The following is a 16,328-nucleotide window of genomic DNA, read 5'->3' as shown; positions in this document are numbered from 1 at the left end:
ACATACGGACACCTACTAGGTGCTAGGTACTGCAGTTACAATGCAAATTGCATTAGACACTGCCTATCCCATTCCCTGAAAAAAAAACAAACAACAAAAAAACAAAAACACTGCTACTTAAGATTAAGCATGTATTTATTTTAGTTCAGTTAAAACAAACATACATTGTTTCATTGAAACGGTGTAGCACTCTTTGCCAACAAGCCATACTAGAATTGTTGGTCTCTAACAGTACAGTAGGGATATTTACATTATATACACAAAGTTAATACACCCAGGTTCTCAAAGGTCTTCCATTACACTAGATCACACTTTATTTCATTACACTAGATCACATTTTGATTACTGCATTTTGAAAATTTATACCTTATTTAAATTTTAAATAAGAGATCTGAATTTGCACCAAGATTTCATGAAAAAATTTAATGTTGAGTTTATTGCAAATACAATTTAAACACTTTAGTGTTTGTACACAATTTGTCAATTTTTCAATATTCAATTTTCTGTACAGGTACTTTTGGGACAATTCTTATAGTTACATAATATGAATTCATCAAAATGCAGTTAAGAAACTTATAGGAATATATACACTTGAACCCAAGACCCAAACCTGACATTATATACAACCTATTTACAAATACATATGGACAGACAATATATGTACATAGATTATCATAAATATTGAAAAATAGGTTAGCTTTAATGGATTAATGTTGTTCTATAAATAACATTACAGTTATAACTGAAACATCCACGGAAGACAGTAATGCAAAATGAGGTGACAAGACAGTGGTTTTAATACTGAAGACTGCTCATTAATGGGAATTCATTGTTTAGGAACCTCAAGGCAGACAAGATAGCTCCAAGAGAATCATGCATTGCAATTTTCCCTAGGCAGTTGATTTTGAACCTCAAATAACCAGATGATTGGAGGAGCTTCCTCACATTAATTTGTTGTAAAGAAAAGAATTTTTTTTTCCATTCCTTCCTGGTTGCCACAGTATCTTCTGTAGAAACAACTCTTGGTATTCCCTGGCAGGTCTTAGATACAAAGTCAGCAACTTATTCCAGGAGCTCATGCAAATGTGCCAATTCTTGGTCTCAACTAGAGGTGAGGTTCTGCATTCGAGTGGAGTGTCTAAAGCCCAATTAAATGAAAGCAGTGCTGTAGAATCTGTCTTCCCACTGCCTATTTGTAGATGGTCCCCAATTATTTTATCTTCATAGGAACAGACAAAAGTGGACCAATGGTTTCACCCAATGTAGCACTACAAGACGTCTTCCAGTTCCATAAGGGTCCTTACACATGTATCTTGTTTGTTAATTTAGTCACATATAATACAAGAATGCGTAACAAAAACCACGTCTGCCGTATTTCTGGCCCTTGCCCCAAACTCAACATTTTTAGTTCAAGGGCAAACCTTAGAGCCAGATGACCAATCGACAATTCCATTATTTGCTTCCCTCAACCACTTAATGGAATTATGTATATTAGATTTTAGACATTTATGCCTGATGAGCAAAGTACCACGTTATTTTAATAATATATTCACCATACACTGTGACATAAGATAAATGTGCTCTTAAAGCCAAGTTTCAAAATAATTATTTTCACTTCTAACCAGGATTGAAATGGAAGGGTTGACATGCAGTTGGACCAAAACGACTAACACTCAGTTTGCACTGTTTTCCCTAGCTAACAATTTGTTGGATGTAAACAAGTAATTCTACGTTGTACAAGAATGAGATGACAGTCCAGTGCAAATGAGTTTTTATAAAGCTTACTGCATGAGAAACCCAGTGGCCTACACAAAGAGAACTTATATCTTACCAAACATAGGTGTACCCTGTGGATTAGACCTCTACTGTAGACAAAACATGAACACAACTAAGCCATACATTGTCAAGTAATTCACACTTCCAGTAGGTGAGCATTTTGAAAAAAAGTGTACTCTCTGGACACAATAATTTTGGCCTATTGCCATCAAATGCCCATTTTCCACTGCTGGAAGCAATGTCAAAAAAGGGCTGGCCCAAAAAAATACCCAGAGCTGTCAATACAACACTGGAGACAGATGCAACTGAATAAACCCTGTTTTACCCAATTGCACTATTTGGTACCTCAAAATTAGTTATTTTATTTCCCACAGAAATATCTGTATTATCTTCCATTCTAATATGCTGAAGACACAAACATTTCAGTCTCAATGAACCAAATTGTTTGGGGACAGAGAAGAAAAGTGATGAACAGAGTTCATCTGATTTGGTATAGCAATAATCAATCAATCATCTTTTAAGTAATGGTGACATTTAAATGGAAAAAAACTACGCTCCTAATTCATGGTACAATTTTTCATTACATCATTTTCTCTAAAAATTATTTTGGGTAAAAAAGTATTTGGCTTATTATGCCTACAAAAAGGCAAATCATTTCATTATACTAATATTCATTTTTAAATACCAATGAAATTATTTTATGGAATTTATTGATAACTGCTTCTGAATAAAGTTCAAAAAAAGCAATTTTTTAAAAGTAAAAGAGTGCTTCTGAGGTCTTTAAGTATTTTTGGTACAAAAAATAATAGTGTTTTTCTCAATGGTTATTCAATACTTTGCTGTAAATTAAGAAGAATTATTTCTCACATCGAATGGTTCCATTAGGCACATTCAAGTAAAATCATAAAATATCCAAGTTAAACAATGACACAGCCAAGCATGTGGCTTGATAAAAGTTAAGAGTTCGTCCATTCTCTGGAATGGAATAAAATTGTCACTTCCCTTAACCCGAGACTCGTGGTTTTGTTGTTCATATCCATTTCTAACATACAGATAAGTTTCTTTAAGAAAAAAAAAAAAAAAAAAAAAGTTCACTTATTCTGCACTCAGAAGAACCAGCGAGGAATCTGCACTTCAAAAGGAAGTGAAACTGAAAATATTAGGTGAAATTTCATAGTAGTTGAGTTTACTCAACACTGGCATCAGATGCACTGAGTTTGAGTTTGAGTGGTGCCAATTAATGACCACCTCCAGGTGCATTGTGTACCCAATCCAAAACAATCAAGGCCATGCTTCCGGTCATCACCAGTATGCCACTTAACAGGAAGAACAAAGCCTGCAATAAGCATAGAGAAAATTGATCAATAAGTAATAAAACATATATGCTAAACATTTCTTTTTCTACTTTTTGAAATGTGCTTTAATTACTGAAGTTTATCTACTGCATCATGTTCTACAGAATGAGTATTTAACTTGCTAAATATAAACTCCTAAGTGATCAGTAAGTTATCTGCAGTACAAAATAACTACCTTTGAGGCCTTCTGAACTTTTTCACTTTTCCATTCCTTTGTCTCAAGTGAAAAGGGAATTTTCTTGCTAAACAAACTGCTTCATATAGAGGTGGACTGGATTTTTTGCAATTTTTTAGAGCAAAAGTAAAGTCACAAAATCAAACCCAAAACATCCTAAAATGCAGCAAAAGTCAAAGCCAGAGGTCTTTCCAGGAAATACTAATTCCTAAATCCTACCCTTCAATACTGCCACTATGTAATTTAGAGTAAAACAAGATGACAGTTGTTGGTTTATAAACAATTCTAGTACTTTAATCACAGCAGAATGAAGGTGGAAAATAATGACTAAAAAGCAGTCTTTTTCCTAAACACCACCCACCAGGATTCTGGTACTAGGAACCACATCATTTGTGGTTAGCACATCATTCTCTGTCACCAGCTGGTACTACATTTTAGAGTAGGTACATAATAGTAAACACTATGGAGAGATGGCCTCCCTGAGAGCTTCACTCTGAAGATGGTCAGTCTCATTCAACTAAACGCCCTTCCTTCTCTTTTATATATTCAATGCCCATTTAAGTCCCTGTCACACAGTAGGCAGTCCAATGAAAACTGGTTGAACAAATGTTGAAAGCTTAATATCTCACACTAGTCTTCAACCCTATTCCTATCTCCAAAGTATCTAATAACTTTATTGCAATTAACTTAAGTATTTATTAGATGGCAAACTATCTTTCCCCTTCCCTCTGCAATCTTCCATCTGTGAAGTATACCATTACAGAAATGTTTACTGGAAACTTCAAAGTGAAACCACAACAAATAACAGCTACGAGAATAAAATTAAAATCAGTTAGAGAAATTTATATTACTACTGTTTCTATGGTGATAATCTTTCACTCACCCCAATCTTTTGTACAGATTTCATAGGTTCTTTCTTCACCAACTTGATATAGAAGGCAGAAGGAAGAATAAAAATTAACATAGCAGCTGCAGATGCACCTGTAAAAGAACATTTGTTTCTTGAGGATTCAATGAACCACTTGTCATTCATTCTTTAAATCTTAAAATCCCTGATGTTTGAATCAACTTTGATACTTTCTAAAACTTACCAATAAAACCAAAGATATCCCTAATAGTTGGGACAAAGATGACAAGTAAATTGGTAAATGCCAAGATAGACACTGTAATGAGACTATGACGCCACCAACTGAAATCTTTTGATGCACACAACAAGTGAGTTACAGAACTCCGGATCTGCAAAAATAAATAAATAAATAAAATGTATTTTAAAAATAATAGCAATATAAAATTTAAAAATCCAGCTTCAGTGAATGAAAGGAATGCCCAAGTAACAAGGAATCTATCCAAAATAGTAACTATTTCTAAATAAAACTGTGCCTCTTTCTCTGCTGTTTCCTGAACATCTGAACACTTAAAAGATCATTTTATATCTTACGGTGAAAAAAAAGTCCCCAGGATATTTTGAAAATATACACTGTATTTTTTAAAAGTCCCTTCAAAACCACCACCAACTTAGTATTGTTCTACTGGTGTTTCCCTTCTTCCAGAAGATGAAAATCTCACAAATATTCACATGTTTAAAAACTCATTCCTACTGAAAGCAGAGCAAGTGATTACTTACTGGGAAAATAACTACTGGTACTGTCAGGGTCACAGCCACTAACACAGCCAGACGGACAATGAGAAGAAGAATATCAGTTCCCAAGATAGTAGAGTAGGTATGAAGCAATTCTGACTCAACATGTTCTACAGGGAAATACCAAAAAAAACTCTTGAGTGTCTGTTTTCATTGAAGACCAAGTAGAAAATTTAACAGCAAAATGTGCACCAGTTATTTAGCTACTCACAAAACGACTATAAACTAAGAGGCTAATAAGATTAGTTTGGAATTATGGTTAATGCAATTAAAGTAACATTGAAGGAAAATTTTTCTAAATACCACATAGAGATTTAACCACATGACTCCCATTAAAAGCAACAGGAGTTAAACAGCTAAATCTCCTGGCTTGGCTTATAATTTGTGTTTGTGTTATACAGTCTGAAGGTGATGGGAGAGGAGACAGGCAAGATGAACTCAGAGGCTGGCATATCATACAAACATGCCATCAAATGATTAATGATGTTTTCAAAACTGGATTCTAGATATTACTGATTAAATACACTACAGAAAATTCTAAGTTCTAAATATAATTTCTCATCACAAATATGAAATATATTAAGACTATTTTTAAAGTGATGGAGCTATACATAGAAAAGTAGCAGTTTCATTTCAATAAGCTTTTTTTTTTTGGTAAAGGAGGCATTATTTACCGTAAAATGTTAGGTATCCAAAGAGGGCGGCAAGCAGATACATGAGAAACATAGCAAAAAATGAAATCTTGGACACATTCATCATTCTTCTACGGCTGCGGCTATATAATTCAAAAGAAAATTCAAATGTGTATTTCAGCAGCAGTTACAGCAGTTGTCTAATATTTTCTCAAACTGATATAAAAATGAAATACTCACTCTTTCAGTTCTTCATAGATGGGAAGAATAGCAGGATGACAGACAAATGAAAAGGTCAGAATTGGCACAGCATAGACAGTCTGAAACAAAACGTAAAAACCTACTTAATCTGATGTAACAAACTCATGCTGTCATATTTCTACAGCATATATTTTATGTAAACAATCTTAGAATCAAAGCCTGAAAGTTTCCTTTGTGTAATTAGCTTCCATTCCTCTAATCTGTTCATGAAGTATGATCAATATCCTCACTTCTGAATGTGTCAATTATTAGCACCATGTGATTATCTCATTTTTCGATCTATTTTAAGATGTAAACCAAAACTTTCCTCACAGTCCTCAATAATTAGCTAATCACATGTTTTCTAAGAAGCACCTGTTATCCTCCTCTCTTTACCCTGGGAGTTATTTTTAAATTTCCAGTGACTAGCTTCCCTCTTTTCTTCCCTAAACTCTTCTTTTGAGAAAATAAGCATATTTAGTTACCTGTGAGTTGAAAATAAAATAGTGAGGTCTGCAAGAGTCATTTTCAGTCACGTTATGTGACAAATCAGGTACGAGAGCTGTTGGCTGTGTTAAGGTGGTGTTTATTGTTTCATTAATTATCAAAGCAGCTTCCACAGGACACGGAACCTGAAATTTCTTGCAAATGACCTAAAAAGATATTATTTTGCATATGTTAAACTAAGTGACATGGTAGGGTTTACAAAAAATATTTTCTAAAGAAAAATCATACCCACCACAATCAGAAAGAACACCATACACAACAAGGAAAAGCCACTGGTATATCCCAAATATCCTAGAAGGGGGGTGGCAGGAATCAGTATTAGTTTAATGAAACAGATTTAAAGCAAATATCTTTTCCCCACTGAATAACTCAATTCTGCTGGGAAGACTTTAGGCACTAAAGTATGGCTACACTACTAAATTTCTAATTCTTATGATACTAAAATATAGAATTATTTAAATATACTTGTCATAACCCAAGCTAATAAAAACTATCATTTGCATTATTTCTTACAAAGTACAATATATAGTGTCAATTAAACATTTTGGCTCCTAAATGTTGTATGCTGTGAGTCCCAAAGATATACCTTTCTAGGGCTTTTTCATTCTGACTAATTTCTATTAAGAGAAAGCCCAACTAACTGGTGAGAGGCTCATTTCAATTCTCTTTTAGAGATGAGTTTGCTCACCTAAATTTCTAAACAGCGACAAAGGAAGAATGAGTATCAATGACACCAACAGAACCAAATAGTCACCGTTCAGATACCACAATCTAAAGAAAACAGAAACAAGGTCAAAACAGTCACAAATATCCTCAGAATAATATATATTTCTTCTAACAGGACTCATTTTATAGAAATACCATAAAAACAAACACAAAAAAAGACATGTTTGGAAAAAGTTTCCCTTGTTCAAGATAGGAATAACTTTTTAACTTTGTGTGCTAGATGAATATTTACTCAGGTTAGAAGTTGGGTATGAAACAGTGTAACTTTTGTCCCACTACTTGCTCTGGGAAAGCTGCCAGCTGATTCATAACACAAAATGCTTCTCAAAGACTTGATACTAACGCAGGGAACAAAGCTGCTTTGTTAAGCCAGTAATCTTATCTTTAAGCACTTTCAGAAAAATTGTACACCAACTTTGGTACAGCTTTAGCATGTAATTTCTAATGCTGGAAACTAAAAAATTTTAAAACAAGTTTTTTTTCCAGACGTGTTACCAAATATACTTATTAAACATTTCAATGAGGAAAAGTTTTCATAAAATGCATAGGCAAACTGCCTCCTACCCCCCCGAAAAATTATAAAACTCAGTCCCCCAAACCAGGACTTATTCCAGGTTATCAGAGTATATTGTGACATCTTGAACCACCTTTAACTCCGAAGACAGCCAAAAATATCCCTTTTGAACTTACAGAAAACATTATGTATGTCCCCTAAGCCTTTTCCTTTTTAGGTAAATCATGAATTGCACTCTCTTCTAAATCACTATTTTCAAATTCTAATTGCCTCATAAATTCTGTTCACTTCAGCAGTAAGTACTCTGTAGAACACTAATACTTAAAGATCAGCTTAAAAAATTAAATTTCTAAAGCCACATCTTTGATAACGGCACTTCTCTATTTTGACATAATGAGCTGCACGTAGGGTGGGAAGTAAATTACCCTTCCCCATGTTTACTTTAGATAAAAACCTGTGAGTTCACTGGGATGAATAACTTTGCTAGAAGAAAATGGTTTCTATAGCATGCCCAAGCATTTTCTGGCACAGTATCCCTTATCCAAAATGTTGAGTATCCCTTATCCAAAATGCTTGGGACCAGAAGTGTTTTGGACTTTGGAGTATCTGCATATACATATTTGAAGTATCTTGGAGATGGGACTATAGTCTAAACACAAAATTCACTTATGTTTCCTATACACCTTCTTAAACCCACAGCCTAAAGGTGATTTTATGCAATATTTTAATTAATTTTGCACACCTGTCACGAGATCAGGTGTGAATTTTCTACTTGTAGCGTCATGTTGGCACTCAAAAAGTTTTGGATTTCAGATTAGGGATGTCCAACCTGTATTTTGCATTGAACAGATTAAGTCTTAAGAATTCCAAACTTACAAAAATAGGACGGATTAATTTTTAATGTAATTCAAAGCTTCAATCCTCACTTAGGACATATATTAAAAACAGCTATAACTTCTTTAGGTATGAACACAAAGACAGAAAGCAAGTTCTAGAAAACCTGTTTTAGAAATTAAGATATCCAAAATTGTGGGGCTAGCTACTATCTTTTGGCCTTTCATTCTCCAAAATTCGAACCAGTTTACGGGTCAGTTTCAAAAGGAACATGTATGGATAACTAATAATCATTTTGTATACAACTTTGATAAAAATATATCCAACCACTTTTGACTATAATTGTTTCTTATGAGTAACCTTACTTAGCACTTACCCAGTGTTATCTTCAATGTCCATTAATGCCTGGATCACCAAAGGCAACTCATATTTCACTATGAAGAGGTAGCTTGACATAGCTAGAGGAAAACAAAATTATACCATTACAAGTGCAAAATGCGGCACGTGACACTAAAACGCGTATGTCACCACTCTGTGCTATACAATGAGCATAAAGTCTATCTACCCAAATTGTCTTTTGAAAAATTCTTACCTCCAATGTTCTGCATTGTAATTGATCCAGATGCTGCAAGCTTTCCAACTAATCCAAATGCCTTATATCCCAATTGTTCATATAATAAAGACCCTACAATTTAAGAACACAGAAGCATGAAGCCAAGGATTTTAAAAGAGAAATAAAATCATGATAGGTATACATTGTTTTAGAAAAATCAAGAATGCTATCATACCTCCTTCATTGGCAGTCTTTAAAAGGAGATGAACAGAATACAGGGAAAATATTGACACAAACGTCAAGAGAATTCTGATGAGAGAAGGAAAAGGCACAGGGTTATAAATAAGCATGGCTATATTTAAAGACAACTCTTTCTGGTTGTTTAAATAACATTATGTGTGAAACTTGTCCTATTTGTGTCAAAATGCCCTGAAGAACTGGCATTTCCTCTCCTGCTAACTGGAGTGTCAACATTGTCTCTTGCCTGACAGTAAAAACTTGCATCATTTCTCAGGTGACAGTTCTACAGCATTGGTTAGGAACAAGGATGTCTACCCACTGAGCCAAACACAGCATGAGACACTGGAAAGCTCAACTTCCCAGTGGAGTTTGAAACTTGTACTTTGATTCTGGCACCACAATAATGAGCTGTATGCTTGCCACCTTTCTGCATTTCAATAGTTCCCTTTATCTGTAAAATATCAGTAATATCCGCTACTAAACCTAGCCCACAAGATTCTTATGAAATTCAACTGAGACAGGTTCAGGAAAGGTTTTAAAACCACATGGACCGTATACATATAAACAGGAATGAGAGGCCAGGTGCAGTGGCTCATGCCTGTAATCCCAGCACTCTAGGAGGCTGGGGCAGGATGACTGCTTGAGGCCAGAAGTTCAAGACCAGCCTGGACAACATAACGTAGGGAAAACCCATCTCTACCAAAGGAAAAAAAAAAAAAAAGCCAGCTGTGGTGGTGTATACCTACAGTCTCAGCTACTCAGGCTGAGGTAGGGGGATCACTTGAGCCCAGTAGTTTGCCACTGCACTCAGCCTGGAGGACAAAATGAAATACTGTCTTTTTTTTAAAGAAAAAAAAAAAAGGAAAAGAATGTAAGGGGGAAATGACACTAACATGATACTAACATTTTAAGAGTGAGGCACTACAAGCTTTACTAACAACTGGGCACAAATCAGAGAACTAATCATTGTAATGACATACTATATTGCACCCCATGGCAAGGAATACAGGCCCAGTATTGTCACAGTTAAAACAATGTCTGTGCTAGAATGAGTAGGGTACCAGCTTGACTGTCTAAGCCTTTCCTCCCTTGATCTTTTCACTTGGATTCAGCAAGAGAAAAAAAAAAAAAAATAAGGTAACATAGAGTGACTAAAGGGACCCTAATGTTACCTTATTTTCCTTTAGGGTAAGGGTTCTCCCTCATTCCAGCTTTACTTTTCTTCCACCTAGGAGAGCCCAGAGATACAGACTAATTTTTAAAAGAAATTAAATAACAAAACAGGGAAACTCATAGAAAACCCTGCAAAAGAGAAGAGTTGCATATTTTTTGATTCCGTGTGAGCAAATTGCACGCAGTACCATGTAAGGTGCTGACAAAGAAACTGATGTCTATTAGTTAAACAGAGGAAGTGGCTTTACACTACCATTCTAAATGCCAGAAGTTTTACAGGGCCTAGTCTGAGGTGACACTATCAACCTCACTTCTAACTGGAGAAAAGATGTCGATTTAATTAAAAACAAACCAAATTAAGTCCTTCCATGTCTTACACTGAAATGACGAGCGGTAAATAGACTTTGTAACCTTTGAGGTCACTTTCAACCTTGAGATTGATTCTACTTAAAAAGGTTAGCTATAGAGTTGTTGAAGTGGACCGTGGCAGCCATGTGGTTTTTGGCCCATTTAACTCTATACCTCTAAATATAAAGTACATACTGATGAATAAAATCACACTTTAGCAATCTTATTTAGCTATTTAGTAAAATGGTAAATCAATGACATAAGCACCTATTAAAGTATAATTCCAAGAGTACAAGGGTTACATCAGAATTTGACCTTCACTTATGAAACAGAGGTGCCATTTAATCTCCTTTAAATTCTTTCTTTAACTACACTGGCTGTACTCTAAAACTGCCTAGTTTTTATGCCAAGCGCTAACAAGGATTTCAAATATTCAACAGTGATGCCATTCAGATTCTCTACTAAAAATTCCTGAAATTCTAGGATTCTATGTAAATTGCTGGTCCTTCACCTTAGTAAGGGTTCTCTCAAAAAGCCTCATCCTAATTGAAGCAAGCCAGAGTGAATCCTAGCATCTAGTACTCAAAGCCAGGCTTAACCTCAGTGTGGAATTTCACAAAGCAGAGATTTGCAAAGGTCTGCTTTTCTTTTCATGAACGTTCTATCCTGCTGGAGAAAATAACTTGAGTAGAAGGCACCAGTCAGCTAAGTAAAACATATCTGTCACAAAGGGACAATTCCATGTTATATACGTGTGGTTTCCTTATCTGTACAATGAAGGCATTAAGTTACACAATCCTCCACAGAAATTGCCTTAGCCAGGGGTCCACGGGTACTTAAACTTAAGGGCTATGACACAAACATCACTGAAAAATACATGCTTAAGACTGCATGTATTTTTGTTTTGTGCTTTTTCCCTGGAAATAAGATCCACATTTTTCCATCATATTCTCCAAGAGTCAGTGACGCAAAAATGGCTAAGAACCACTGCTCTGAAGTCTTCTGTACCTCCAAGAGTCTATCCAGGTATTTATGCTGGAAAGCACAGGAGTAATTAAGTCTAACTGTGCAACTGTGGGGGGAACCATTTAAAAACAAGTACTTAGTAAAATACTCATTTTTTTGCCATAGCATGTGGCAATCGAACAGGTCTGACAAAAGCAAACATTAAAAAAACATGTATGGATTGCTTTTCAGGGTCCAGAAAATTATGACTCCTCCGTCTTAAAACAAACATGTTCCAGGCTGGGTAAATACCACCACACCTTGTATGTTTACAGGAATTTTCTTTTCCTTATTCATGTAAGGGGCCACAGGTCCGTAAGAACTGTCAATTTACCAAACTGATTTGGAGCTTAATAGGATTTTCAGCTTCTCAAAATTTATACCTACCCTGGATTTAGCCATAGTTCTTTTTCAGTATCTACCATCTGTTACAATTTTGTTTTAACTATTCCCACTGACTTAGAAGACTTCTGGCTTAATTTGTCAGTTTTAAGGACTGCCCTATTTTTTTCTAGTTGGCTTTCTTGATATTGTGCAGTATGTAGCAGAATAAAGAGATTTTTGGGGTTTCTCATACTTTTAATTTTAAGCAAGTAACTTGAGTCAGCTACTGCAACTGTAAACTCAGTTTCCGGAGCCAAAATATGTTTTATCATAGTAACTGCCCTGCATGGCAGACTCACTACTTACACATACTTACATAAAAAGAGCAATTCCAGTATTAGCCATGGCATAAGAAAGCCCAAGGATTCCACTGCCCACAATCGCATTGCTCAGATTAAATACTGACATTCCAAAGGAAGTAGTACCTGGATGCTACATAGAGGGAAAACGATAACCAAACATATAACAATAATTAAATGGAGAAAACCAGGTTTGGGCAAGTTAGATTTGAATTCTAAAAGTAAAACTATTCTTTTACTCCATAAAGCCACTGACAGACAAATTATTATTTTTAACTTACAAATTCTGTTTCATACTTCTTCTTCCCCATATTCGATTCAAGTAAAAAGTTCTGGTTTTCAGGATCTACATCTGCATAATGGCTACAAAAAATACAGACATATATAATTGTAAACTGGATTGAAATATCTATCACTACACACAAGACTGCTTGAACATAAAATACCCCCCACCAGCATAGTTCTGATACAACACCTTTACTTAAATGTATAAATATTAACTAGGAGTTGACTTTCACACCACGAGCTATCTTGTCATTATAACAAGATAATCGGATACTCTTCCAGAGATGACACACATTCTCTAAATGCTATAGCGAATTAAAGCAATGGAAGCAAATTCCTAGGTAACTCCCTGAACCCAACCCATGCAAGCCGTTTTTTCAGAAGTGTCACAACTTCTCCCACCTTTTCAGAGCAGCTTGCTTGGTGGGGTAGGAGTAGTTGAAGTCGCTGTTGGAACTGTAGCTGCTGCTGTCTTCATCCGGGGAAATATTGAACCGTCCCATTTCGGCCTTCTTCATGCTAAGCACTGGGAGGAATCGGATGCAGCTAGCAGCGCTGGGCTCCTTTTGTCCTTGGCGGTGGGTGCACCGGCCGCGAGTCGGCCTGCGAAAGTAGAGGCGGCGCGTCAGGACTGCAGCGCCCGCCCGCCGTGGTCAGGTGACGCCGCCGGGAGGCGCAGCGCGGCTGATTCATCCCAGACCAGGCGAGTGGAAAAGTACCAGCCGCGCGCGAGGGGCGGGGGCGCGCCAAGGGGCGGAAAAGTACAGACGGCTGAGCCGCGGAGAACAAAGATGATTCCACCGCTGTGCTGCGGCCGCCGAGGCCCCCTACTCCGGCAGATTTCAGTATTTCACCCTCTCTATTGTCCCCAGTCCGAGTGGAGGGGGCGAAGAGGGCTCTGTTTTGCTTTTTCCCAGCCGCTGCAAACGTGCACAGGCACTCAGGGCACACATCCAGCCCCGACCCTGGCTCGTGTGCATGCAACCTAGGCGCATGGCTTCCCGTTTCTAGCATTTGGAACAGCAATGCTGCGTAATCTGTCCTTTACTGCCTGGAGTCCCCACACCGGGAAATGCCTCTGCCGCACACAGCCTTCCCCAGAAGGAGGCGGAAAGGGCCGACACTACTCTCTCGAGGGGGGCGAACGCCTGGGCCCCGGGAGCTGGGGGTTTATTTACACACGCGCGCGCCAGTGCCCTTAAGCACACCCGTCCACAAGCAGCTGGCCCGCGAGTGCTTCGCCCGCCCAGCCCCTCCTATGTCTGGAAAGCAAACTGATGCAATATCGATCGTCGATATTGTCAAATGTTCTCAACTTGTCTTCCCCAATCTTGGCCTCTCCTATAATACATGCCCAAGCCCACCTCCGCCGCCCCCAGATTCCTGGTTCCCTGGACTTAATTTTTTTTTTTTTTTTAATTAAATGCAAATCAGTCACAAGACTTGCCGCAGCAGAGCCGCGGGCCAGGCTGGCTCCCCTCCCCCTAATGGGAAGATGCGGCTCCGCACCGGGCAGACACGCGGCCCGGGCCCAGCGCCTGCTCTCCTGCCCACGTCGCGGGCGCGACCCCTGCGCGGCGGGCCAGGATGGAAGGCTGGCCAGGCCAACCGACAACGCCCGCCTCGAAAGGAAACGGACCCCGCGGTCGCCTTCCCGCGCGGCCCCTCCCGGAAGCCCCTCCCCCACTCTCGCCCGGGTCCCGCGCCCTCCCCACAGACACCCCCCCGCACGCGTTACCTCGGTGGTCTCTGTTCTTGTACCCCGGAAACCTCACGCAGACGTCTTCAGTGGGTTTCTCTCAGTCAAATACAAATCATAAAAAACAAACAAAAAATTTCCCCAAATCCAACAACAGGCAGGAAAAATAATTTTAATAAAAAAGGAAATGACAAACTGCCGCCCCAATCCTCCGGCGTCCGCCGTGTCAAAGGAAAGGCGCGAGTGTGCGGTAACGCGTGGTTGGGCTGCTGCTGCTGATAGCAGTACTGGAAAGGCGTTCACTAGGGCGGCGGCGTCGCGGGGCTCTGTAGCAGCCCTTTGAGCGGCGGGTTATAGCGGCACCCCGGGACGCGTCAGTGGGCGGGGCCGCGGCCGCCCGGGCGCCTTCTCTTTGTGTATCAACACCACCTGGGCCCCACCTCCGACCCGCCCAGCCCGAGGCCCCGCCTCCCTGCGCCTCCCTCTGCGGCCCCCGCCCGCGGCCCAGCCCCGCCCCAGGGCGCCCCCAAGACTCTCCCGCAAAGCCAAAGCCCACTCTCTCCAGCTTCCTAGATAGTCTGGAAAGACCCCCAGATGCTGCCGCTGCCTATCCTTTTCAGCCCGGGTTGGTGCTCAACACATGCGGTTGTCTTTGAGGAGCCATCTCCTTAAAATTTTCTCCTGTCCGATTCACCAGCAGTCCTTGCTTTGGGGGCACATATCAAGGCTTTTCGGGGACACCACCCTCCCACCAAACACTTTCTTGATTGTTATTTTTGTGATTTACAATGAGGTTTTGTCTCACAAACTTGAGCCAAGGCAGCAACGTTGTCCTGATGGTTTGTTGTTGTTTCTTTTCCACCTAGACCTGCTTTCACTCTTCAAAACTAGCCCGAGGTCGGCTAGCAGCTCCTTTTCGGGATGACCTTTTTGTACGGCCATGGAAAACCAGACTAGCGGAAAGGCTACCTTTTGGCCAGCAAGCCAGACCCCTTAGAAGGAGGTCCCAGTAGGGAGCCCGGCGCTCCTAAGGCTGCTTGGGAGTCCCCAGTTTTCCATTCGCTGACACGTCGCTTCTCTTATCCCACCACCACCGCCCCCTGCAAGGGCACTGTCTTGTCTGAATGCGGGTCTGAGGCGCTTTCTGCAGAGCCTGGTCCTTTCCCTTCAATGGTGATGTGGTCTTGCTGAGCCAGGCAACTAGGGGGGCCCCTTCACTGTGGAGAAATTGGTGCTGCGGGAAAGGCAAGACTCACTCCCTTGCTGGAAACAAAGACCCCTTAGGAGAGAGAAATGTTCGTGGAATGAATGAACAAACAAGTTTGACCTACTGCTCTCTTCCTTATGGGGACGTGGGAGAAACTGGGCAGGGCACAAAGCAAAGGGCTGGGTGTGATCACAATTTTTGCTTTCAATATTTTACTGAGGAAATCTGTACAACTGCCTATTTCCGCCGCACATGAGGCTTCGGGTGCCCTCGCCTGCACCAGTGTTTATGATTGACAAGCGAGGGCCCGATTTTCCCCATCACACTCCTGTGTTCCCTACCCCAAACCTTCTAACCTTCTACTCCGCTCAGGCCAGTCTTTTTTTTTTTTTTTTTTTTTTTTTTTTTTTTTTTTTTGAGACAGAGTTTCGCTCTTTTTGCCCAGGCTGGAGTGCAATGGCGCGATCTCGGCTCACCGCAACCTCCGCCTCCCGGGTTCAAGTGATTCTCCTGCCTCAGCCTCCCGAGTAGCTGGGATTACAGGCATGTGCCACCACCCCGGCTAATTTTGTATTTTTAGTAGAGACGGGGTTTCTCCATGTTGGTCAGGCTGAAATAATAGCCATTCTTGCTTTGGTGGCCAACCTCCTCTCACCCCCTTAAATGCCGCTATCGCACAAGGCTTAGCCTTTGAGCCGCAGGAAAGCACCCCGCATGCCCCATAGCGTCCCTCCCTA

At 39.6% G+C, this 16,328-nt stretch overlaps 1 protein-coding gene across 2 annotated transcripts; it reads right to left on the bottom strand.

Moving 5' to 3' along the window:
* Positions 1–2,845: 2,845 nt before the first annotated feature.
* Positions 2,846–14,727, bottom strand: LOC105470085 (solute carrier family 38 member 2). 2 transcript variants are annotated; one of them, XM_011721826.2, is made up of 16 exons: positions 14,424–14,727; positions 13,088–13,288; positions 12,682–12,763; positions 12,418–12,533; positions 9,187–9,260; positions 8,991–9,083; positions 8,775–8,856; positions 7,013–7,095; positions 6,557–6,615; positions 6,303–6,470; positions 5,818–5,897; positions 5,620–5,720; positions 4,931–5,055; positions 4,398–4,542; positions 4,190–4,287; positions 2,846–3,112 (listed from the first exon to the last, which is right to left on the bottom strand). In XM_011721826.2, the coding sequence occupies exons 2-16, from the start codon at positions 13,201–13,203 to the stop codon at positions 3,014–3,016; spliced, it is 1,521 nt and encodes a 506-aa protein (XP_011720128.1). In that variant the 5' UTR covers positions 13,204–13,288; positions 14,424–14,727; the 3' UTR covers positions 2,846–3,013. The 2 variants fall into 2 exon arrangements, with proteins under 2 accessions (XP_011720128.1, XP_070927929.1); XM_071071828.1 differs by lacking the exons at positions 12,418–12,533; positions 14,424–14,727 and having other exon boundaries at positions 13,088–13,219.
* Between the last annotated feature and the right edge of the window lie 1,601 nt (positions 14,728–16,328).

This window comes from Macaca nemestrina, chromosome 10 (genome assembly GCF_043159975.1).
Source record: "Macaca nemestrina isolate mMacNem1 chromosome 10, mMacNem.hap1, whole genome shotgun sequence".
NCBI classification, from domain to species: Eukaryota; Metazoa; Chordata; class Mammalia; order Primates; family Cercopithecidae; genus Macaca; species Macaca nemestrina.
Note: the sequence above shows the minus strand (reverse complement) of the source record. Positions and strands in the feature narration are given on the sequence as shown.